A 25,832-nucleotide genomic window follows, 5' to 3' on the forward strand; every position below is an offset into this window, starting at 1 on the left:
ACCGCGCTGCAGTTCGCCGCGGCCGGGGGCCACGAGCCGCTGGTGCGCTTCTTGTTGCGCCGCGGCGCCTCGGTCAACAGCCGCAACCACTACGGCTGGAGCGCGCTCATGCAGGCGGCCAGGTGAGGGGCCGGGGGCCTGGGGGTGGTGTCCCGCCGTCCCCGGGGCGAGACGCGCTCAGGTGGCCGGCGCTGCCCGGCGCCCCCGCGGACGACCCGGGAGGTAAAGAGTCAAGGACTCGTTCCAGAGAGCCCGCGTGGTAAACTTTGAGCAACTCCGGACACTACAAGAAGTGGAAGTGCTTTTTAGTAATAAAATTAGAATCTTAGAGAGAGTGGGTCTTTTGAAACAGAATCTGAAGACTGGGTTGGGTAGAATCTTAGAGACACATCATCTTAGAGGTGGTCATTCATTCCTTCTTTCAACATGGGTTTCCTACGACCCCCCCCCCCCCCGCCCCCCAGCCCGGAGATGGGACTTTGGAGCCAGGCAAAGCCCCACCCCCACCGGGAGCAGCTCACACACCAGTGGGCAGGCCAGACAAGACATCAGGCTTGACGGAGAAAGTGTGCGGAGCTCTGGGGATGGCAGACCCGGTTTGGGGAGGTGGAGAAGGGTTTTTGATAAGAATGATGTATATATTCATGTCGAGACTCCGTAAGAATTAACCAGGACAGAATAAGTGGCAATGCCGGTGATAGGCCCACGCAAAGGTTTAGAAGCAAGAGTGAACCTTAGGCATTGGTAGGACTGCTAGACTGATGTCAGTACGAGGAGGGGGCTACAAGCAGTGGGAGATGATTCTTCCCTGGAGAAAATGGGGCAGATGCCATGGGTCAGGCACTGGGGAGTAATAGAAGGTCTTAGGCAGTGTGAATGATAGAATCAGATTTATGTTTTGGACAGATCGCTTTCACTGCAGCGTGAGGACGGGAGGCCTTTATTGAACCCTGTGCTTTAAATGAAGTAACTCATTCATTCTACATAAAAACCTTAGGAAGTGTGGGTAGTGTCATCCCCATATTACAGATGAGGAATTGAGGCTCAAAGTTAACTTGCCCAGGACCACACAGCTAGCTGGAGGGACCAGCTAGCATCAGAAAGCCTGGGTAGCGGGGAACTGCTGCAGTCTGGGAAGAAGTGATGGTAGCCTGGACCAGAGCAGAGACAGCAGTGGGAGAACAAAGAGATGTTTGAGATATACTCAGGAAGGAGGGTGAACAGCCTTGAAACCCTGGTGGGAAGGAACTCAGTTGTACAGTAGAGCCACTCACCCTGTTGGCCATCTACTTCGGTCCCACCCACTCCTTAGTTTGGTCTCTGGTGGATGTTTTAGTATCAGAAATGGTTACGTTCATGTTTTTTCCTATTCTGAAAACAATAGCCTTTATTGAACCCTGTGCTTTAAATGAAGTAACTCATTCATTCCACATAAAACCTTAGGAAGTGTGGGTAGTGTCATCCCCATATTACAGATGAGGAATTGAGGCTCAGAGTTAACTTGCCCAGGACCACACAGCTAGTAAGTGGCAGAGTCACATTCACACCCAGGCAGGTGCCCCCAGCGCCTGTGCTCCCCAGCCTCTGCCTGTTTCCTCTTGGTGTTGACCCCAGGGAAGCTACTCGCAAGATGGGCCAAATGCTGAAAGAGACAGGTTATGTGATGTTTACTTTGGCCCTGACTTCACCCTCGGCCTCTTTACTCCTGTCCATTTCTCTGCCCGCCAGTGTGGCAGAGCTGGCCCCTCTGCTCAGTGCTTTGGGTGGCGGGAGTTTGTGCCAGGTCTTTAAACACAGGTGTTAATTGCTGAAATTAATTGGTAATCACGGCAGCTCTTGAGAACGCCCCAAGCTTCCCTATCCTCAGTAATTACCTATTAGAATCTTAGCATCCACAGAGTGATCTCAGCCTTCCTTGTATTCTTTTGTTTCCAGCCTAACTGAATGACTGCTTAGGCTACCCATGGATCAAGAAAGCATTCCAAATGTCAGCATTTCTGTCCAAATTCATCCCTTTTCTTTCTCTCTGAAAATTTGTTATACCAGAAGAGCTGGGGTTTGGGATTTTAGGGTCTAGGTTCAAGCTTTCAAATTGAGAGGCCCTGAATTTACTGCTTTCCATTCAAATCTTCAGTTTCCTCATCTGTGAAATGGGCATTATCAGTTTATTTCAGGGTTTATTAAGATCAAGTGAGGGGCCCCTGGGGGGCTCAGTCGGATAAGCATCTGGCTCTTAATTTTGACTCAGGTCCTGATCTCATGGTTAATGAGATTGAGCCTCGCATAGGGCTCAGTGCTGAACGTGTGGAGCCTGTTTCGGATTCTCTCTCCTCTCTGTGTCTATCCCTCAGTCATGCACGCCTCCTCTCTCACAAAGAAAATAAATAAACATTGTTTAAAAAAATCCAGTGAGAGGAAGGGGTGCCTGGGTGGCTCAGTTGGTTGAATGCCTGACTTTGGCTCAGGTCATAATCTTGCAGTTTTTGAGTTCAAGCCCACATAGTGCTCTGTGTTGACAGCTCAGAGACTGGAGCCTGCTTCAGATTTTGGGTCTCCCTCTTTCTCTCTGCCCCTCCCCCACTCTCACTGTGTCTCTCTCTGTCTCTCAAAAATAAACATTAAATCGAATGAGAGGTGTGCTTGGGTGGCTCAGTTGGTTGAGCTTCCAGTTCTTGACTTCGGCTCAGGTCATGGGACTGAGCCCCGTGTCAGGTTCCTTGCTAAGTGAGGAGCCTGCTTGAGATTCTCTCTCTCTGTCCCTTGCTCATGCTCTCTCTATAAAATAAAATAAAAAGATCAAATGAGACAAAAAAGACAATACTTTTTAATCTGCTATTAGGAATTGTACCAGATTTTATGTTACACTTGATAACGAAATAGTGTGATTTTTAAAAATTCTCTGCCTCAGTGGAGAACACCAGTTCTTTGGTTATTCCCATTGTCTGTCTCTGGACCGTCCTCTACTTGGTTATGCCGGTCCTTCAGTTAGACACTTATCCATTTGCCATCAGTTGCTGAGTCCCACTGTAGGTTAGCCACCAGCCCTGTCCTTGGGGAGCGCACAGACAGGAAGACACGATCGTAGGAGGAAGGCTCAGGTGCGCAGATGAAGGGTACCTGGAATAGCGGAGGGGGGGGGAGGGGGGCGGCAGGGGGGCATTGGGTGGTCTGGAAGCTGCTCAGAGGTGAGCTCTGAGCTGAGTCCTGAAGCAGGATGAAGGGTGTGCTCGGGAGAGAGGGACAGGAGAGAGCTGTGGTCAGAGAGAGGGCACGGCAGAGGCGTGGGAGGAGGATAATCGGGGTGGCGTGCGGCTTGGGTGGAAATGAAGCTGACAGAGTCAGAGGGCCCTCCTCAGGCGGTGGGAAGCTGGGGAGTGGCCATCAGGTTTAGGTTTGGGCAACACCATCACGAAGGGTGGGCAGGAAGCAACAAGAGTGGAGGCAGGAAGATAGGTTGGGGTTGCAGCTTTCTGCACTGGAGTTTATGTCCCTTTGATTTGCCCCCTCTCTGCTCTTGGAGAAGAGGAGGGACAGGCCCAGTTCCCCGAGCTCTCCCACCAGAGGCTGAGCTGACCCGGTGCTGTTAAGGTTCATGTCCCCAAAGGTATTTGTAAGTCCCGTTTGGAGTTTGGCCTTGGCTTTGTCTCCACAGGGAGAAGGGAAGCCCTGGATTTATAGGAGGTTTAAAAAAACACACACACACAAACCTCACTTCCGGAAAGGAGGGGAATGGAACGAGAGATTCAAAACACTGCCTCACAGATGTAGACATTATGCAGGCATTATGGTCTGGAACCGCCAGTCCCTCTCTTGTCATTCTTTCCCAGTTAGTCCAGGGCTCCTTCCAGCTCTGACACACACTGCTCCGAGCGAGCGCAGCGTGCCAACCAAAACCCTCCCAAACAGGTCTTTTCTGCCCCCTGGCGGCCAAAGAAGGAAGAGATTTTGCTGGGAAGAGGCATCTATTTTCCTCTTCCTGGTATGGATTTGGAGGTCTCTTGTTTATATCTCCCTGGCCAGGCCAGTGCTATCTTCACGGAGGAAGGTCTTGGCCCAGGCCCAGTTCTTAGCCACTGCAGTGGGCATTCCTGCCAGCAGGTGGTAGCAGGCCTGTGGTAAGAGGAGCCTGAGCCCCTCTCTGCTGACCACAGCCATGCCACACCTCTTGGCATTGGGTGCTCTGGCTCAACTTGAAGGACCTTCTGTGTGCGTTTGGGGATGGGTAGACGTGAGTCAGACATGAGCCCTGCCCACGGGAGTCAGAACAGGCAGAGAGAGAGATTACAAGGCTATAAGACAGAATAACATGAACTCTCAGATGTGGGATGCAGTATGGTGTAGGGGAAAGAGTGAGGGCATCAGAATTCAGACAGGCCTGGGGTCTGACCCTGACACCACCTCTTACGAGCTGCGTGACTTTGGTACTTTGTGTAACATGTAAGGTAAAACGATTATTATATCTAACACTTATGAGGCACTTCCTTTGGCCAAACTCTGTTATAAGTGCTATATATACTATGTATATGTATAGTAACTCATTTAATTCTCAACAGCCCTTGAAGTAGATACAATTATTTCCTGATTTTACAGATAAGGAAATGAAGGCATGAAGAAGTTAAGTTCTTTCTCTAGATCATACAGCTAGTGATGGGCAGATTCAAACCTAGACAGGGCAGTTGCTCACCTTTGTGATGGCAGATATGCAGGGCCGCCACAGTGCCTGGCGCCAAAAGGCCTTTATTATAAGTAACTAATGTGATTTTAATAATTAACGACAAAGTAGGGTTACATACGCTGTTTCCTTATCAGTATTCCATGTTAGTGTCACTAATTCTCCATCTTTCTGGCAGATTTGGGCACGTGAGCGTGGCACACCTCCTTTTGGATCACGGGGCTGATGTCAATGCCCAGAACCGTCTGGGGGCCAGCGTGCTCACCGTGGCCTCTCGGGGTGGCCACCTGGGGGTGGTGAAGCTGCTTCTGGAAGCCGGTGCCTTTGTGGACCCTCACGGCTCCTCAGGCGAGCACTCAGGGGACAGCAGGGACGAGCTGTTGGACATCACAGCCCTGATGGCTGCCATCCAGCACGGGCATGAGGCCGTGGTGCGTGTACTGATGGAGTGGGGTGCGGACCCCAACCATGTGGCCCGACCCGTGGGCTGGAGCCCGCTGATGCTGTCAGCGCTCATTGGGAGGCTCGGTGTGGCTCAGCAGCTGGTGGAGAAGGGGGCCGACCCGGACTACCTCAGCGTGCTGGAGAAGACCGCCTTCGAGGTTGCGCTCGACTGCAAGCACAGGGACCTTGCAGACTACCTGGACCCACTGACCACTGTCAGGCCCAAGACAGGTCAGGCTGTGCCACCACCAGTTCGCTTCCCTTCCTTGCGATGGTTTCACAGAGGACTCTAAATTGCGTTGAAATGACAAAAGCTGAGGACTGCCCAGCCAGAGGGCACATGCAAATCGGAAATTTAGCCTACAGAACAGTGGGCCTTAAGATGTGCTGGGCGTAAGAATCAGCTGGGAGTGCCTGTCACTTGCAGGTTCCTGGCCCACCCTCCAGACAGTGATTTGGTATCTCTGGGAAGAGCCAGGAACCCCCATGGCAAGGCCCCTCCTTTCTAAAAAGATGATTCTGATGCAGGATGTTCTGGGATCTTTCTAGGACAGGGTCCAGCAGACTTCCTGTAAAGGACCAAATAGAAAACATTTTAGACTATGGCCAGTCTCTGTCAGAGCCACTCAATTCCACTAGAGCAAAAGCAGCCAGACAGACATTACATGTAAATGAGTGGGTATGGCTATGTTTCAATAAAACTAGAATTATCAAAACAGGCTGCTGAGCAGATTTGGCCGAGGACCCCTGCTCTAGAACAGCGTGCCCTCTGCCGTTGAGGACCTTGGCCTCTGTAGGGGAGACAGGTGAGAAGCAGGATAGAAAACTACTGGGAATAATAACTTACATGGTAGATAGGTGGTATGTACCATGGCGGGGAAGGAAAGCGGCAAGGTTGAGGTTTGGGGTTTGGGGGTGATGCAGGCTGCCGTGAGGTTGGGTGGTGGCCTTGAGCTTGTGAGACTGTAGCTGACTTGCGGGAGCTGAGGGAGTGCTCCAGGCCAGCTCTCAGGTAGCACAGCAGCCAGGGAGAGGTTAGCAGGGATAGATTATTACGTAAATAACCATTGATCCCTAGCTCTTTTTGTGAGGTGCTAGGAAATTCGCCTTGATGACCCCCAGCTCTCTCCCCCGCATTAGCTGCAGGATAGGGTGCTCCCAAGGCTGTAACAGTCATTGTGATACACCCCACCATGGTGGTCCCTTGGGCCGGGAAGGGTCCCCAGGACTGTGGTGCTGTCCATGCCAGCACCAGCATCCAGAATGAGGAAAGGGCCAGCCCAGGGTCACTTGGCGTCAATGGCACAGCTACCCCGGCCTCCTGGGGTCAGGCTAGAGGGTCAGTCGTTCTTCTGTACCAGATGATTGCTTAGCAACCAACACTAACTAAGGTCAGGCAGCATCCTTTTTTTTTGTCAAAGGGCCTTGCCATGAGAAGACCCTGCCCATAGCAAATTAGACTCCTAAACACTTAAAGGAATGTGACCTATTTAAAACTAAGATGCAGAATTTTTTTTTTTAAGTAGTCTTTACACCCAGTTTGGGGCCCAACTCAGGTCTTGAACTCACAACCCCGAGATCAGACTTGGTGGTGCTTGCATAGTGCTGTAGCTTCTTCCCAGCTGCTTGAGGGGCTGACCTGGACCAGAGATTTAGCCCAGAGTACACGTCCCCCTCACAGCCGCTCCATCCCTAGAGTCAGAGATCGCTGGAAGTCCTGCCTTCGGCCACCTGTGAGGGGACTGGCCACGAGGGTGTCTGCTTTCTGACAGTAGCAGGGTGCTCACCAGCCCAGGCTTGGAGGGAGGGAACAGATGATCAGATGAGGGAGGGGCCAGCATTGGTGGGTGCAGCAAGGCCCAGGTTTGGGGGTAGGCGTGGACGTCTGTGCCGGCTGAGGAGCTGGGCTGCAGGGACCAGCACGGACACCTCCAGGGGGGCGGTGGTCTTCAGGGAGCCATGTTTGCAAGTCTGGGGCAAGGTGACTTTGGAATCCTTCAGATTCCTTCTTCTTGGGGAAGGAAAGCAAAAGTTAACATTGGCTCTTCTGGTGGCCGTCTCTGTGATGTCCCTCTGCAATGTCCTTCCGGGCTCAGCTGCTCAGTGTCTCAGGGACCCTCTGCTTTGGAATTGTCTCATGACTGCACATTTAGTTTTCAGTAGAAAAGAAGCACTTTCTTTTTAAATTTTTCACAGGAATTGAGATTTTTTTCCAAGACTATACTTTTCCATTACATCTAAGAGAGAATTTCCCAGAGTTTGGAATGCCCCAAAATGATTGCTCTATGAGTATGGATCAGGAAATGTTCTGCTTATTTATGTTTTCTTGGCCAGACGACTGCCCAGGATCTATCTCCGGAGCATTTACAGACACTCTGTGATAATAACTTTTCCAGAAGGGCTACTGGTTTCATCGGTTACATACATCTCTTATCAGATTGCTTTTGGAAAGTAGATCATTTTAAATACGAGGCTGTATTGTTACATGTTTGTGACTTTTCTGTTCTACTAAACCTTTCGTGGATAACTTCTAAAATTCTTATTTACCTAGATGAGGAGAAAAGGCGGCCTGATATTTTCCACGCATTGAAAATGGGTAAGTGCTTTCGAAAATCTTTTCAGACGTTTATGAAGATAGGGATGTATTCTCCCAATCTAGTATCTGTAGTTCTTTTTAAAGCCACCCAGAGTGTTTTCGAGAGAAAACAGGCATTTTGTTGTTTCCTGACTGCAGTTTCACGCAGGTGGGGTCCAGCCCCTAGAGGGTGGTAGTTATTACAGCGCTTATACGCCAGTTCCAGACCGCCCTCCCAGATCTCCTGCTGGCCAAACCCTGTGGTTATGCTCTGGCTTCTCCTTACTTCTGAAATGCCTCACTACCTACCTACTCTCTACTTTCTTTGTGATGAAGGGCTAGTTAGCCCTAAGATCTCTTCTCCTTATATAGACCCCCTCCTCTAGGAAGCCCTCCCTGATTCTCACTCCCCAGGGTGATCTGAGCTCTCTGTATGTGCATTGCCCTTCATGTTTCCTTCATCTGTTCTCTAATGATCTCAATAACACTTCTCTCTTTTAGTAAAGCTATTTGTATGCTTGCCTCCGTCCCTCCCAGCTTAGGGGATTTGAGAGTGGGGGCTCCCTCCTCATCTTTGTAGCCCGTGTGATGCCCAACAGCCCAGTGCAGAGGCAGGTAGAGCACGTGCTTGTTACATAAACCCACCCGACAAGTAATCCAGCGGTGCCAGGCCCACGGGTCACCAGGTCTCCTGCTTCTGTTTGCAGGAAACTTCCAGCTGGTCAAAGAGATCGCAGATGAAGACCCCAACTATGTGAACCTGGTCAATGGGGATGGGGCAACCCCACTGATGCTGGCGGCCGTCACGGGGCAGCTGCCACTGGTGCAGCTGCTGGTGGAGAGGCGCGCAGACATCGACAAGCAGGACAGCGTGCACGGCTGGACAGCCCTCATGCAGGCCACCTACCACGGGTCAGTGCCCCCACCACTCCCAAAGCGTGAGGCTGAGAGAATGCCCCGGGCAGAGCTAGGGGCCTCGATGGGGCTTTCCGGTCCTGAGAAGCTACACATAAACTCAGGGCTGTGAAGTCCTTGAGGCACACGCACAAAAGTAAAGAAACACAGGCTTGTTCTATTCTGCATCCCTACCTTGTGTTAGGATTCCTCTTAGCTCATCACAGAATTCACCAGGGGCCATAAACACCACGAAGCAGGAACGTTTTCTGCGAGAAGATGAGTTTCCATAGGTTGATTTCAGCTGAACAGTCCGTTTGGAGTGTTCCCATTGATGGCCTTAAGTCACCCCTATTGGAAATGAGCACAGGCCATTCATACCATTGGCTCCTGAGCAACCAGTGCTGAGACTTGTCCCAACCCTCTCCTTTTGCATAGGCACCGGCGTTGACTGGTGCTTCTGAGTCCCTTCTCGTCCTGTCCTCCTGGGGGCCACCTCTTTCGGGTAGGCTGACCCAGGGGCTGGGAGCTGCAGACGGTTTACAGCAAGGAGCAAGGTGGTCTGATTCCAGATTACGGTCCCTTTCCTTGCCCTGTTTCAGGTGATCACAGCACTTTCCTGCATCATCCAGAAGCAGTTCTTTTCTTATTTAGTGGGCCTTGAACACCTTGGCCTGTGTGAGGCTTCCACAGCACAGGGGCCCCAATTTGGGGCAGGAGGAGTTGGGACCTGGGTGTGGTCATGGTGGCCATGTGGTTTTTCTTTTGTTTGTGGATGGAGCACATGAGCTTTGGTTTCCATCACGTTCGGGGCTTCTCCCCACGGGGTAGGGATCAGGGAGTGTGAGGCAGTTTGTAGCTTTTCACGTTTTTTCAGGCTCAGAGGTGGGCGCTGATATCGCCAGCTTCTTCCCAAGGAGCAAAGCCAGGCTTTTGCTTTCAGTGTGTCTAATTCTTGCTTTTTCTTTCCTTCCCAGGAATAAGGAAATTGTCAAATATCTGCTAAACCAAGGGGCTGATGTCACTCTTCGTGCAAAAAACGGGTACACGGCCTTTGACCTAGTGATGCTGCTGAGTGATCCTGGTGGGTTGTTTCAGGAAAAGAGTCGAAAACCCTCATGGCCTTTCTCCACCTGGGAATCGGGATAATCATCTTTGTGTCCAGCCCTTGCTTACTCACAGGGGAGGTCACTCTCAAGCCCTGAGGGCTCACCACATGTCCTCAGGCAGGTCCCTTCCCTCCCCAGCAAAGGCTGGGCTGGCACCAGGTAGTCCCCTAGGCTTGTCCAGTGCCAGCCTTCCGGCAGCCCCCCAGGGGGGAAAGCCAGCGAGACACAAGTCTGCCTTGGCAGTCCACACAAGTCCCAGAATGGCATCTGTGCTTCGTGACCAGAAACCCTGCTCCAGGACACAGAAAGGCCCCTTTGACCAGCAGAATCTGAAATGGAGGAGTGACCTCCTTTGCTCAGTCGTGAAGGTGGGGGTTGCTGGGTCAAGGGCACTGTGCTGGGGGTGTCACCATCCCTGGTCCCACCTCTCTTGGGCCCTGCTGGCATCTGCTGTTCCCTTCGGACCCTCCCCCACTGTGACAGGCCCTCCTCTGGGACCTGAGGCATCCAGTTAGATAGCTCAAGGGTCAGAGTCTGTCTATCTATCCATCATCTCTCCTGTTGCCCTGGAGTTTCAGCCCAGGGAGGGAGAGAGGCTAGTAGGTCCTTCTACTCCACAGGCTTTGAGCCCTGAGCCAGATCCCAACTGCTGGCCGTGGGAGAGGACTCGACCTCCGCAGTCCCAAGTGGACTTAGTCCTGTTGCCTCTCTTGGCTACAGGGTGCCCGGCCAGAGAGCCCTTCCGCATCGCCAGCATTGCCCCCTCTCCCCGCCTGCTGCCCGCCCTGCCTGTCTCAGATGCAGACTCGGCTCCCTTTCATCCTCGCAGGGCGCGTGAGGGGAAGCAGAGCTGTGTGTCCCCTGGTGGAGGGGAGGTGACTGGGGCCGGAGAAATGGTGTGTCCCCAGCCAGTGAAGTGGGGTCCTCCGCCAGGCCCAGTGAGCTCACTCCACCTCATTGGAGGCCCTCCTGGCCTGCCGAGGGTTTGTGTCACCAGACCCTGTCTCCTGGATCGCACACGCTTTTCTCAGACAAGCTGGTGCCTCACCGTGTCTCCTCTCCCTTGCCCAGTAAGAGGGTCTCTCCCTAGTCGATTTTTTTTCCTAGTGGGTTTTTTAAATGAAGTTTTTGCTGGAAACTTTTTAAGAAACACACGAGTATTATTGAACACTTGGAGAGGAAAAAACAGTCATCAAGAGAAAAGCACTGTTTAGTTTGTAATATTTTCTTCTCAATCTCTATTGTTGTTTCAGTAACCCAGTTAATAACAACTAACACCTAACCTTTTTTAAGCACTTCCCTTATGTCAGAAATTCCCTCGACTCCTCCAGACACCTTTATGCAGGGCATACTGTCACCCCTTTTACAGAGAGAGACACAGAAGTTCCCTAACTTACCTGCAGTTGCATGGCCAGGGAGGGGCAGAGGCAGAACTGAACCCCCTGCTGCCTGGCTTCAGAGCCTATACTTTATTTATTTTAAAAAATTTTTGTTTTAAATGTTTATTTTTTATTTTTGACAGACAGACCAAGCACAAACAGGGGAGGGGTAGAGAGAGAGGGAGACCCAGAATCCAGGGCAGGCTCCAGGCTCTGAGCTGTCAGCACAGAGCCCGACGCAGTGCTGGAACCCATGGATTGGGAGATCATGACCTGATCCGAAGTCGGACGCTTTAGCCAACTGAGCCACCCAGGCACCACAAGCTTGTATTTTTAAAACACACTTAACCCCACTGTCTTTCTGTGGGGAGAGTGCTCCTGGCTTTTCTTTTTGGTTAAGTGGGGTAAGCCCTGCTGGCCTATTTGGCACACTGTGAAGACAGAGGCTAGTGCCTTGATCCTGGAGTAACCTAGACGCTGGAGCTGCACGGCTGAGTTCTAAGGCTGACAGGGGTCTGCTTGAGCCCTTTGTCTGTGACCCCACAGATGAATTTGCAGGTAAAGCACTGCCTTTTGTGTCCATAGACACGGAACTCGTTCGACTGCTGGCGTCTGTCTGCATGCAGGTGAATAAAGACAAAGGCCGGCCCAGCCACCCGCCACCCCCACCGCACTCGAAGGTCCGACAGCCCTGGAGTATCCCCATGCTGCCTGATGACAAAGGCGGGCTCAAGGTTTGCCTCTTCCCATCCTAGAGGGCTCTAAAGAGAGCTGAGTTGATGGGGTGGGGGATGCCTGCTGCTTCCCGTTAAGGCAGGGCTGGTTTGGGGTGAGGGTGGCCCCACAGGGACAGGAAGTAAGCCGTGGGTGAGCAATAAGGAACGGTGGGAATCCAGGAAAACTGGGCTGATCCTATAACATGCAGTGATTACTTTGCAGGAATGTGAGTTCGTGTTGTCAGATTGTCCCATGATTTGCCAGAGATGCTAGAATGCTAGATGTGGAGACTCTGTCTATAACTGTCGGGAATTGGAGAATCTTGTGGGATGTAGTACCGGGCTGGCCGAACCAGATGCCTCTCCTCCCAGGCCGTCTGTCTGCAGCCTCTGCTTCAGCATCTGCGATATTGCTGATTGCGCCGTTCTAGGGTCTCCCTGCGGCCCACAGGCCTCCAGCTGGGGCTTTCCGGAAATACTGGAACATCCTCCAGTTGCTCGTTGCTAACTGCGAGCCAAGTATTTTTCTTTGAATTTCTCGTCCTCCCCATCCTGCACTCCTTGTTTGAAGTCACACTTAACCTTTCCTTCGTCCTGTCTGGGGCTCTAGCGCCTCCTCAAATATGCAGACTTGGCTCCTGTTCTTAGCTCACCAGAGCCCCTGGGTTTCCTCTCAGTGTTGTTTGTATAGGTCCTTTCAGCCCTGTGCTCACCGCCCTCTCCCTTCCCGCTGTGTCATAACCCCCGAGCTGTCACGGGGTTAGGGATACCCTGGGGGGCAGCACTGGTCCTCTCTGCAGGTGGAGAGGCATCAGCTGCCAGAGCAGATGGCCCAGGCCTGGGTGTGGACGACACCTCTCATGTTGTCACTGGAATCGGGGGAGAGCTTACGCAGTGACTGATGCTACGGTGTTTGACGTTGCCTCCTGTCCATCTGTCTGTCTCTGACTCACTGTGAGACTCTGAGCACATTGGCATCCCATCTGGACCCATTTCTCAATCTGTGCAGGGCAGAAATGGACTAGATGAGGGTGGCAGATAGGGTCCGCTCTCAGAGGTGAGAGCCCTGAAGGGCTGAGTCAGAAAGGCTTCAGAGAGAACCATGGTTTTGTGGGAAGAGTTGCTGTGGCCGATTGGTAATACCTGTCACAGGCCCAGGAGAGCAGAGCGGAAGCATGTGTAAAGTGTGTCACTGCTGTCCTGGAGCGTGACCTCTGCTCTGCTTTCCCTTGGCAGTCCTGGTGGAACCGAATGTCCAATCGGTTCCGGAAGCTCAAACTGATGCAGACCCTGCCCCGCGGACTCTCCAGCAACCAGCCGTTGCCTTTCTGTGATGAGCCAGAGCCAGCACTGGACTCCACCATGAGGGCAGCCCCACAGGACAAGACAGGCCGCTTGGGGCTTCATGACATGCACCCCACCGTGAAAGATAATGGTAAAAAAAAAACTGCACATGCTGTAGAATTTCCAGAATGGTCAAACCCAAATTCTCTGCTCTTTATCCTACTCCTTGGCTAATGTCAGAGGTGAGATGATACTGGAACATGGTCCTGGAACAAAGTAGCTGGTCTGGGGAAGGGGAGATGGGCAGGGACACAGATACTGTCAGCATGGTGCAACAGGGTTGTTGGTGGCAAGGGTCCCTGGTTTCTGTCCCACATGCGCTGCTCAGGGACGTGAGGCCAGTCACTGCCTCTCTCTTTTGATAGGTGATTTTCCCACCTATCAAACATGATTGATCTCTGGCACTGGAAGTGTTTAGAAATAGAACGAGTTATCTGGGGGTGAGGAGTGAACCTCCCACCACTGGATGTATTCAGCAGATTGGACGACTTTGTCAGGGCACTGAAGGTGATTCCCACACTGATTGGGCAGCTGGTTAGGTCACGCCCCGTCAAACAGACTCCCCACACCTAGCCTACCTCCTTCGGCACCGCTGTTTGAGACAGACTATTGAGCTGGGTGCCCCACTGTCTGACCCGGCACAGCAGTGATTTATGGAAAAGCTGAAAACACGCCCTGAGATACCTTTTAAATGCTTTCCCTCTATTCAAATATTGAATACCAATTATTATTAAATATTTAACCACTCAGGAGACTTGGTTTTCCAGGATGAAGGCCAACCTGGTCACTCGTCCTCGTGCCACAAGCTTGTTGGGGGGGTCATTTCAGGAAACTTCCATTTGTCTCGCAGGTCCTGGGAGCACGAGAGGAGACAAAGAAGACATGTTGTTGACAACCATGGTGAGTGCGGGGCTGTGCTAAAAGCATTTCAGGTCTCTACCCGTCATTGGTTGATTGATTTACAAGGCTGGATGCGGACATGTATCTTTCTTTGTGGTGGTCACAGATGGGATTGATAGCAAAATGTGTGACAATGGGTACATCTCTGGCACTGCAGAGTTAGAACCGACACCAGCCCTAAACTGTGGGTAAGGCTGTGCTGAGGCTTAGTGGGAAGCGGCCCCGAGGCCAGGCCTTGCAGGGTAGGAACTGATGGGTGACAGTGGGCTCACCATTTTGGTTATGGGGAATCGGGAAGAGGAATCCCAGAGGAGGCTGTGTTTCCAGCCTGAGCGGCCTTCACTCCTCGTCTGTGATTGAGAGATGCATCAGGAGTAGGTTCAGCTGTGAGTAACAAAAAGGCCTCAAGTCACTGGCATCAATGAGACAGCAGCTTATTTTTCTCAGGTGCAGTTCAGGACTAGGGTGTTGACCCATGAGGTCCTTCTACCTGTTGGTCCCCCAGGCTGGCCTTCTATGAGATGGCCACCAGAGCTGTGGCCGTTACTGACTCACTCCAGCCAGCAAGAAAGTTGAAGGGAGGAAAAATTGGCCAGGGACACATACCAGGTGTCTTTAAAGAAGTTTCCTGGGAACTCACGTATCACTTCTGCTTATATCAAACGGGCCAGCATTTAGTCACATCACACTGCCTGCATGGGAGGCTGGACAGGAAGTCTCTGTTCTAGGCGGTTGTGTCCAATCTAAATGCCACGAGTGTCTACTAAAGAAGATGTGGAAGATGGATCCTGGGGGGCATCTAGTAGTGACTCACTCAAGGAATGCTATCCTTCATGTCTGCTTCTTTGAATGAGGTTACCCCCAGGAAGTGCTTAGTATATATAGTGCTGGCCCAGAATGAGCTACCAGTTATCTGCTGCATGACCTTGGACGTATGACTTCACCTCTCTCCTCTGGGCTTCACGTTCCTCTTCTTTGAAATAAGGGTTGAGCTTGAACTCAAGTCCATTTGGTTCTAAGACCCTAATGTGGAGGCTGGCCAGGAGAGGGCAGTATTGGAGAGGAGAAGGGAGCCCGCTGAGTCCGGAATGGGACTCGCTCTCAGCCCCGCCCCGTCCTGCTCTGCAGTAGGTGTAAATTGGTGTCTCTAGACCAGATTACTGAGGTGGGAGCTTGTACTGCCTGACATCTGATAATCTCATTAAAGAGCAGTAATTACTGTTGTATGATGACAAGGACTGTTACTGAAATTTTGGAAGATGCAGTGAAATATAAAGAAGAAAAATAAAATCCCCCTTGATGATACCTAGAATGACTGACATTTGGGGTAGGTAAGTTTTGGGTATTTTTCTACCCAGTTTTCAGCATTACGAATATATCGTGTCCTACATAATAATGGCAAATACCACAGCGCTGACTAAGTGCCAGCCGCGCTACCCCGAGCACTTTACATACATTCATTCATTTAGTCTGCGGCCAGCCCTGCGAGGTGGGCACTCTTCTCTTCCCCATACTGTGCTGAGCCTGATTGATGAACAGTTTGTCTGACCATCTGTTCCATGCCATTAAACACTCCTTAGCCACATCACATCTGATGGCTGTATGATGCAACGTTCCGTCCTGGGAACATGCCTCACTGACCGGTGAAGGCTTACCTGTTGGACTTTGGGGTTTTTAGTTTTTTGTTGTTGTCATAGGTCTGGTGAATATCCTTATGCCTCAGTTTTCCCCACTTGCCTGTTTCCTTGGGCTAAATGTCTAGAAATAGAATCTCTGGGTCAATGGGTGCAAATGTCATTGCCTTCCAGAAAGTTTGCAACAATTTAGACTCTGTCCCCAAGGAGTGAAAATGTCCATCTGTGGTGGGTTTGCAGCTGCGGGTGTCCTTAGTCCTCTTCCGGTCCCGCCCCCGCTGCTGGCTGAGGTTGCTGAGGTCCAGGGGGTACAGCACTGTTCCCAGATTCTCAGACAAGCTCAGGACAGCCAGGTTAGGACCCTGCCTCCTCCTCCTGCGTTGGCCTTGACCGGCCCACCTCCTCCTGCCCCGTGGAAGGCAGCGGTGCATCGGCCTGCCCCTCGGCAGATGGAGGACGGCCAGGGAGCCCTGCTGAGGGGGCGTTTGCAGCCATTCTTGCGGAGACACGCGCCTGCCCGGCTCCCGAGGCAGGTTTAGCTGTGGGATGCCCTTCCCTGCAAAGCACCATCTGGCACCGAGTCCACTGTCTTTTCTTAATTAAAGTTAGTGAGGACTGTGTGAATGCTTTTCCTTGACAGTCCACCAGTCATCATTGTGTGGATTCTATACCAGCCCCAAATCACATTTTCAAAATACAAAATTACAGTTAAAAATGTCAGCAGTGGGAGGTGTGGCTGGACTAGGGAGGGTGTGGTGCGGTGGGCAAGAGCGTGTTTGCTGGGCTCACAGAGAGCCAGCCTGGGCCTCCTGGTCCCCTGCGCCCTGTCCCTTCCTCTGGAGACCCCCAGCTCCACACACACGTCCTGCTCCTCTGGCTGCGAGGCCTGCCTGCGTTCTTTTCCCTGGGCCTGCGGCACCCTCTTCCCCACCCTCTCCGTGCCACCATCACAGCACACCCAGTGCCCCTTGGCCTTGCCTTGGGCAATGCCCTCTGTCTTCATTCTGGCTGCTCTGATGGTCCCACGAGAAGCTGGGGGCTGGAGCAGAGTCACTGGGGGTGTTGCTTGGCTGCTGGTCGGAGAGCAGAGGATACCATATGACATCTGGCCAGGTGTGGGGACAAGGGGTAGATGATGGTGCCATTCTTTGAGAAGCCTAGAGTCTTTCTTGAAGAGCTGGGAGCCCCTCCCCCGGAGGGGGGCTTGTCTAACCCACAGCCTGTCTTTTTCAGCTTCGAAATGGAGCCCCCTTCCCCAGACTCCCGAGTGACAAGCTGAAGGCAGTCATCCCCCCTTTCTTACCCCCTTCCAGTTTTGAGCTGTGGAGCTCGGATCGGTCCCAGACACGTCACAGCGGGAAGGCAGAGCCCATGAAGACCGCGCTGCTCCAGAGAACTGGCAGGGGTGCCCCCGCGGGCATGGGCGGCGGGAGCACAGACACCGTAAGTCGCCCAGAGGGCGCACTTTTGACACATCACTCACACTGGAGTTGGGGTGTGTTGCAGGCAGAAGGGACCTCAGACCTGCTAATCCAGAGGGTTTCAGGCTTTTTTTTTTTTTAGTTTTTAATGAGGGATATCCTTTAGTCTCACCTATCCTACGAAGGGATTTACTTTATAAGCAGAATAAAACGTGGGGTGGAGGGAATGGAAAGTAAGGGCCCCTCTTTGTCTTTTCTCTGGAGCCCCAAGGGGCACAGCCTGAAGACCTGATCTAATCTAAGCTTCCCTTTAGTAGATGGGGAGACTGGCACCCAGAGAGGGGAGCCACCCTGCCACAGAACACCCAGCCGTGTGGCGTGGGCCCGGGACCAGGAGTCAGGTTCTTGGTTTCTAACCAACTTCCATGTTGTGTCATCGCTCAGGTCCATGACCAAGAGCAAACATTGGGAGGCATCTATGTGCACCACTGGTGTTTTCTTTCACGCACAGGGAGTGTGACTTCTAGCTTTTGGCCTACCATGCCTTCTGATTTTGTGGCCCTTGCTGTGTCTCTGTAATGTCCTGAGGTCGTCCCTCTTGATGTGGGAGCTTATCTCCATTTGTGTAGATGCAGCAAATGGCAAACCACAGATGAGGATTTAGGACCTCGCCCTGTCACTGTGTGCTGAGTGATTAGAAGGACCCAGCGCCTCCATCTCGCTCTGTAAAACGGGGCTGGCCTTCTTTGCTTGCTGCTGCCTCATGGGGCTGTTGCAATATCAGATCTCTGGTGGGAGAGCGGGAGCCTGGCCCTGAGGTGCTCCCAAGTGGGCCGGGCTGGTTTGCCTTTAGTGTGCACCGTGCGAAGAGCTGATAGCTCCTGAAAGTGGGGTGATTCAGGGGGAACGACGCCACAGGGCTCAGCCTGACCTAATGGTCTGCTTGTCAGCAGATGAAAATGAACTCCCCTTCCTAGGGGCTCCCCACAGGCTGAGCTCCAGTTGGCGAGGGCGGCATGGGCTGCGGTGAGCCAGTGGAATCTGGGTCCCTTCCCCTGCGATCTTGTGTGTCAGAGGAGGCAACAACAAACCCTAACCATGACACCCACTCTGTGCTTGCAGACTCCTGTCAGGCCGGTTAAATTTCCATCTCTCTCCAGAAGTCCTGCCTCTCCTGCCAATTCTGGAAACTTCAACCACTCACCTCATTCCTCAGGCGGCTCCAGTGGGGTCGGGGGCTCCAGCAGACATGGTGGGGAACTGCATAACCGCTCAGGTGGGTGCCAGGCAGGGACACTCGAGGTGGGGGGGGCAGGAAGACTCCTTGGGGCCGTGGGTGTGAACTGTACCCCCTACCCCTGCTTCTCCCCTGCCCTTGCTCCATGGACAGTCCCAGAAACAACAGCACACTCCCTGTCCCCTTCCTTTTTGTGGCTAAGGGACTTTTCAGTGAATTCACAATTTTGCCCCCCAGAGTGGCACTGTTCAAACATGTGAAACGTTCACAGCAGTACGCAGCACCTGGTTATTGCCTCACAAATGTTAGTTATCGGTGTTTTCCCGCTTGGATCCTCTCTAGCTCTCTAGAGTTGCTTCTTTCAAAACAATTCGAGATTGCTGGTGGATATGGGGAAACTGGGAGAGGGAACATGGCCATCTGCTCTGAGTGCTGTGGCCTGAGCAAGTTACTGGCACAGCTGTGGGGGTGCGGTCTGTGAAGCTCTGGCAGGGGGGTCAGAGGACAGGCGGGGAGCCCCGGTGGGGCTGGACCGGCAGGCCGCCTGCACTGCTGGAAGGGGCCGTGTGGGGGCAGCCGTGGGAGCCGAAGCAGGACGTCTGTGCCTGCCAGAGGCCGTACGAGCGGGCTGTGGTAGGGGAAAGCGAGGACAGGCTGATGGTGCCCACACTGCCTCTTCCAACACCTCTCACCATGGTGCCTTTGGAGCGTGGTGACCACTGCGCCTGGCCACTTCCAGGCTCCACGCCCAGGCCCCTTGTGGTCCGCCCTGAGCCACAGCCTCAGTGAGGTCAGCCCATGAAGCCCGCTCTCCTCTCGTTGCTGTGCCCTGGATCCCTGAGGCAGTCATGTCTATTTCTCTCTCCTCAGGTGGCAGCATAGACAGTGTCCTGTCACAGATTGCTGCCCAGAGGAAAAAGGCAGCCAGGTTATCCGAGCAGAAGCCCAGCCACCGGTCAAGTCCTGTCGGGCCAGCGCCAGGGTCCAGCCCATCCGAGCTCCCGGTCTCCCCTGCAGTCAGCGGCGGTCCCAGTGGCAAGGTGCCTGTTCTATTTCTGTCTCCTGTCACACTCACGTTCTTTCCTAATGTGGCCCATGTGCTGGGGAGCATAGTGCCACAGTCGTGGGACAGGCCTGCAGACAGGCCCTTCTAGACAGCTGCTCCTGGGCTTTATGAGAAGGCCCGGATCGTGCGGGCTGTTGCCAGGATCACACCCGGTGGCCTCAGCCCCGCACACATCCATTTTCCGCCCTCCTTACCTTCAGGGCACCTCCGGGTGCCTCATTCAGCCTTGTGTGGCTCATTGCTTAGTGCGCAGAGGTGTGCAATGTGGGATCCGGAGCAGACTGCCTGAGGGGCTCAGCCCCACGCTTTAGCCTTTGCACAAGGCCGGGCACCTGTGGAGCCTGTACATGTCAGCTGTGATATCTGTGTCCTGCCTTCTTCATTCACTGTCCGCATCTTCGGGGTGTCTGCTTTGCGCCCAGCACCACTAGCTGTAGGACCCTGCGGTGCACCTGTGGTTTGGTGACCCTTTCAGGGTGTCAGTGCACTAAGGGTTGTCATGGAGGAGGGTGGATGCTGTGGTGGTGCAGACGGGGGCTGCCACCCAAGCTTGAGGGCATCACTGATGCCTCAGTGGGATGTGAAGGGTGAGGAGCCGGTGACAGGGGCGGGGCTGCAGCAGGGAGTGACACTGTTCCAGGGTCAGGGCGTGGTCCATGCGGCATTCCAGAGGGGAAGAGCCGCAGTCCTGCTGGTGGACCGGCCAGAGTTGGAGCCTCACCTCTCTGCCCCATCACCTTTCCTCCACCCGTGCAGCCCAAAGTCACCACGTTGTCAGTATCTGTATGGAGCTTAAAAGGGACAGGAAGCCTCCATGCGTCTCTGCAGTGCAAAGTCTTCTGGCTGAGTTTTTTGACAGCTCCCCAAGGTTACAGCATATTGTTAAGAATATCAGATGTCATTGACCTGGATTGTTTCCCGGACTCTGTCCCTTCTAGCTCTGGAGCTGCTCCGCCTGGACTGATTGCTGGAGTGAGCCCCCCACCCTGAGCACAGGTTCCTGACAGTACACACTGGCCCCTCCTCCAGGACCCTCTCTGCTGGTGCAGTGCAGCCATCTCCCTCACTGAGAGGACCCCATGGCCAGGCACTGTCCCACTCTTCATATTTTTTAGATGGCTTGAGCTTTTTCCCTGAGAAAAGTTAGATCACCTGAAAGCCTCAGCCCTGGGCCCTTGCCCAGAAGTGCCTCCAGAGATTGATGTTTTAATGGACGTATAAGCAATAGTCTTTATTTTCTGCCCACCACTGTCGGTTACATAACTTTTTGTTATTCAAAGTCCCTTTTGCAATCAGACATACATAATTAGGTCCTTTTACAATATAGCTCCAGAAAAAGTTTCCCTCCCTGTGCATTAGCATATTTCCCATTATATCGAAAATTACTTGTGTAATAGGATCTATGTAATTAAGTTCCTTTTAGAATTCAGCTCTAGAAAAAAAATGTCTACTGATACTTTAGTACATTTTCTTTCGTCAGATAATAAGAATTATATAATTACTGTATTTCTTTTTTTGCCTTTGCTGCTAGGAAACTCAGAGCTATGAATTAAAGTAGGTCTTCTGGTCTGAGCTCTGGACTTTGATATAGTTTTCCTCTTCTCTGTTTAAGTTTGATGATCTTACTAGATGCATTAGATATTATTAGCTTTCTTTAACTGGTGTTCAAAATAGGCATCTAAGTTATAAGTTATATTATCATCTCCCTTGGATGCATTTATTATATATAATCTGTGTACAGGTATATTCCGATGAAAGGTGATTGTGTCAAAAGATACATTCAGGAAACAAACTGGGGAAACAGTCCAGGTCAATGACATCTGATATTCTTAACAATATGCTGTAACCTTGGGGAGCTGTCAAAAACCTCAGGTTTCTGGGTGCCACCCAGCATCACCGGATGCGACTATTTAAGACAGGATCTGAGAACTCTGATTTCCCCCCGAGAGAGTATTGTAGCCAGCCCAGCCCAGGGCTCTTAGAAACCACTGCCCTATATCAAAGGGCACAAGGAGGGGGCATTCTGTCAAAGTCTCCAGCAGCAAAATGGAGACATGAAGTGTTTTTCAAAGACTCCCTGAGGAAGAATTAGAAATTAGCATTCAAAATAGGAGCCTGCTGAATCTGGTTTTCATACTTTGCTTAAAACAAGCCTCATCGTAACGGTAGAATATTCACAAGGCATGGCTTCCAGCATGTTCACAAATCAGCCTGAAGCGACCCGAGGAGGCACAGAATCAGGGGAGTCAGAGTGAGTGTCGGTGCTTCCCAGACCTGTGGAAGCCCAAGTCCCACCGAGGACATCAGCTCTCTCTTCTCACCCTAAAGCTTGGTGGTTTCAAACCAAAAGCATTTCTTTAGCTCGTGAACATGTGGGTCGGCAGTTTAGTCTGAACTTAGCTCGGCAGCCCTTCTGGTCTGGAGGGACCACTTACACTTTTGGCTGTTGGCTGGAGTGACCAGCATACCTGAGCCATGCGTGTCCCCAGCAAGCTTAGATATGTCCTCATGGCAGCAGCCAAAGGCAGGGGTTGAAAACCAGTCAGATTGTTGAAGCAAGTCCTCACTCCCACTGCAGAACAAACACACAGAATTATGGGGCAAAGGCTGTGAATCCAGGGAGGAGTGGAGAGGACACCAGTAGCACAGTCTGCTACACTGGGCACATAGGGAACAGTTCAAATATTTTATTGGGGCATCCCAAATAATCACATTTATCAACCCCCTCTCCCCCATAATGCTGCCCACTAGGTCCAGAGTATCATGTTTCTTTGCTTTGGCTGGGATAGATCTGTTCAGTAGGGATATACTGATTATTTCCTGCCTGATCAGAAGCTTTATTATTGAAAGTGTTTCTTTCTAAAAAGGCAGAAGGAGGAATTTATTAACAATATAGGCAGCTAATTGGTAAAGTCTTTCAAAATCTGAGAGGGACTTCTTGTTCCACTCTGGGATGTAGTTAGGAGGAGCATTAAGGCTTAGCAGAAGGGAAAGTGTACCCACTTGCAGGCATTAAAACTATTTATCTTAGTCTCTGCTATCCCAGTCAGATGTCCAATTTTACCCAAAATCACAAGACTTACAAAAAGGCACCAAAAAATTGCACACCCAAGAAACAAAACCATCATCAGAATTTGACTTAGATATGACACAGGTATTGGGATTACATGGCCGTGAATTTGAAAGAACTATAATTAATTGTTAAAGGCTCTAATGGAAAATTTGAAAATGCAAGATCATACAAGTAACTATTTCAGCAGTAGATAGAAACTCTAAGAAAGAATCAAAGGAAAACTCTAGAAATATACAACTTGTAACAGAGATAAGGAATGTCTTTGATGGGCTCCTTACTACCCTTGACACAGCCAAGCCAAGGAGAATCCGTGAAGTTGAAGAGTGGGTAATAGGAACCACCCAAACTGAAACACAAAGGAAAAAAGAAGTTAAAACAAAAATAACAGCAACAACTAAAACAGCTGTAGAATTACATCAGATATTCTCACATACAGGTAATAAGAATCTCTGAAGAATGAGAGAATGGTAGGACAGAAGGAATATCTTAACGCCCGAAAGTTTCCCCAAATTAATGATAGATGCCAAATCACAGCTCCAGGAGATTCAGAAAACACTAGAGAATAAATATAAAAAGAATACACCTAGGCATATCCTGTATCAACTACCAAATAGCTCTCAAAATGCAATAAGAAGACAAATGAGAAAATAGGCAACCTATCTGGATACTTCCTCAAAAATATACAAATGGTAAATAAACATGAAAAAATGTTGAACATTAACTTCTGGGGAAACTGCGAATGAAAAAAACCACAGTGAGATAGCCCGACACGCCTCTCGGACTGGCTACAGCTTAAACACTGTATTTTTCTATGTCTTTATTTTGAGAGAGAGAGAGTCAGAGAGTGAGCAGGGGAGGGGCAGAGAGAGAGGGAGACACAGAATCCGAAGGAGGCTCCAGGTTTCTGAGTCGTCAGCACAGAGCCCGACGCAGGGCTCAAACCCACAGACCATGAGATCATGACCTGAGCTGAAGTCGGACACTCAACCGACTGAGCCACCCAGGTGCCCCTTAAACACTTTAAAGAAACAAGTGCCGAGGAGCATATGGAGCTTCTGGAACTCCCTCCAGCACTCATGGGAGAGCAATAACAGCACAGCCACCTTGAAAATGTTTGGCAGTATTTTATACAACTAAATACATACTTACCATAGGAACTAGTTGTCTCCCTCTGAGGTCTTCACCCAAGTATATTTTTAAAAACCACTCCTGCCAGAATCTGTGTGTGAATGTTTATAGCAGTTTAATCCATAATCACGCCAAACTGGAACTGTCGCACCAACAGGTGGTGAATAAACTGCCTGTGGTACGTCCACGCAGGGGAGCCCTGCCCAGCCGTGGCAAGGACACACTGTTGACAGTGCAGTAGCTTGAATGGATCTTCAAGGCAACTTGCTGCCCCAGACCCAGAAGTCTACATATTGCATAATTCCATCTGTGTGACGTTTTAGTAAAAGGCAAAATACTTATACGATCTGAGGAGAAACCAGAGTATTGTGTGATGTTTTAGAAAACACAGAGACATAGGGATAGAGAACAGATCAGTTGTTTCCATCGGTTGGGATGAGCTTGAGTAGGAAAGGACAGGACAAGGGAATTTGGGGGCTAATGGAGCTGTTCTTTATGGTATCCCCCTCTGCATTTATTAAAACTCCCATCTGCATTTATCAAAACTGTTACATACAACAGTTATTTCTGCTGTGTGCAAGTTCCAACAAACAAACAGTATCAACCAAACAGGAACCAAAGAGGGAATGCAGACTATCACAACAGATCTAACCATGTCACAAACAACTGACGTAACCACACGTTGGGAGGTGGGGGGAGAAAACTATGTCAAGTGGATCTGGTGAGGCCTAAGAAAAGACAGATAACCATACGTAAGCACTGTATTCTAGTTGATTGTTTTTTTGTTCTCATAGGGATATGGGTTTAATTCTAAAACCATGTTATGCATTTTGTATACATGTAGACTTTACATATATACTAGACTTGAACAAATAAGTAATTCTAATAAGCCCAGTTTTTAACTGTTAAAGATTGAATCAAGGGGGAAATGTCAGAACAAACCTCATGGATATTGGATTGTTGTCAGAGGTCTCAGTATGAATTGGTGTGAATGCATGGTTGTAATTTGTGTGTGTGTGTGTGTGTGTGTGTGTGGGTGTGTGTGTATACACACATACAGATTTATATAAGTAAGTATGGCTATGTGTATGCATGGCTTTGTGTGCTTTCCTTTGTCCACTGAGAGGACCTAGAATCAGTGACATCCCAGTAGTCACGAACAGCCTAGTACCCAGATTTTGGTTCCTAAATATCACTCTCCAATAAAAGGCACCAGACCTTGGAGAAGTGGTTTATGCCAGTATTGGGTCAATGAAAATGCAAGATGAGCCTAAAGCATTTTGTGGTGTCAGAAAGTAAGGAGACACTCTTCAAACAACAGCAACAAAAAAGACGTGGGAAGAACATAGGGGCCAACATGAAAGATCTCATTGGCCCAAACTGGAACAGTTTGAACAACTGTAAAATAAGTAGCGGTACTTACTAGATTAGAAAAGAAACATCCATGAGCCCACACTGCTAGGAATAAATAACTGAATAAATGGGGCAAGTACCTCTTCCTTCCACGATTCCAGATAACGTGAAAGGAGTAAAGGAAATAGCAGATCTCCTATGATTAGAACGTCACAGTAGTAATTGCTATAGACAAGATGGACCAAAGAATGCTAAAATTAGTGGGAGAAACAAGCTTTTGGCTGAAAATATCTCCTCCTCACCCCAAATATTTGTTAATTATAAAAGGGAAAGGTAGTCACTTCACAAGGGAGAAACCCCACAGACACCTTAACTAAGTGATCAAGATTAACATTATCAGTAATAAGAAGTTGGAACCATGTGACCCTGGGCATGCTGCGGTAGGAAGGGCTCATGACCTCTGTGGTCATTGATCCAAAAATCCTTAAAGCAAATCTAGTTATGAGAAAGTATAAGACAAACCCAAACTGAGGGACACTTTACAAACACTCCAAGTCTTCTACAGTGTCAAGGTCATGAGAGACGAGGAAAGCTGAGTTGTCACAGGTTGGAGGAGATCAAAGAGACATGACGAGTCTATGCAGTGTGGGATCTCGGACCAGAATAAGAACGTTAAGTGGAATAACCAGCGAAATCTGAGTCAGGTCCGTGGCTTAGTGAATAGTACTCTGCCACTGTTAACTTCTTGTTTTGATGATTGCGCTATGGTTATGTAAGATATTAATGTCAGGGGAAGCTGGCTGACGGATACACAGGAATGCTCTGTTCTATCTTTGCTACTCGTCTATAAGTCTAAAATTATTTACAAATAAAAAGGCGTTCTTTTT

General features: G+C 50.6%; 1 protein-coding gene across 1 annotated transcript in view; it reads left to right on the forward strand.

Annotated features, from left to right (window-relative positions):
* The window catches only part of ANKS6 (ankyrin repeat and sterile alpha motif domain containing 6), a 49,459-nt gene that overhangs the window by 4,777 nt on the left and 18,850 nt on the right, over positions 1-25,832 (forward strand). Inside the window, exons 3-13 of the mRNA XM_029919649.1 lie at positions 1-122; positions 4,851-5,347; positions 7,668-7,712; positions 8,399-8,603; positions 9,563-9,669; positions 11,659-11,807; positions 13,026-13,224; positions 13,984-14,033; positions 16,901-17,110; positions 18,211-18,364; positions 19,196-19,365. Of these exons, the coding sequence (XP_029775509.1) occupies positions 1-122; positions 4,851-5,347; positions 7,668-7,712; positions 8,399-8,603; positions 9,563-9,669; positions 11,659-11,807; positions 13,026-13,224; positions 13,984-14,033; positions 16,901-17,110; positions 18,211-18,364; positions 19,196-19,365 (1,908 nt within the window). The remainder of the gene's footprint in view (positions 123-4,850; positions 5,348-7,667; positions 7,713-8,398; positions 8,604-9,562; positions 9,670-11,658; positions 11,808-13,025; positions 13,225-13,983; positions 14,034-16,900; positions 17,111-18,210; positions 18,365-19,195; positions 19,366-25,832) is intronic.

This window comes from Suricata suricatta, chromosome 13 (genome assembly GCF_006229205.1).
Source record: "Suricata suricatta isolate VVHF042 chromosome 13, meerkat_22Aug2017_6uvM2_HiC, whole genome shotgun sequence".
In the NCBI taxonomy this organism is placed as follows: Eukaryota; Metazoa; Chordata; class Mammalia; order Carnivora; family Herpestidae; genus Suricata; species Suricata suricatta.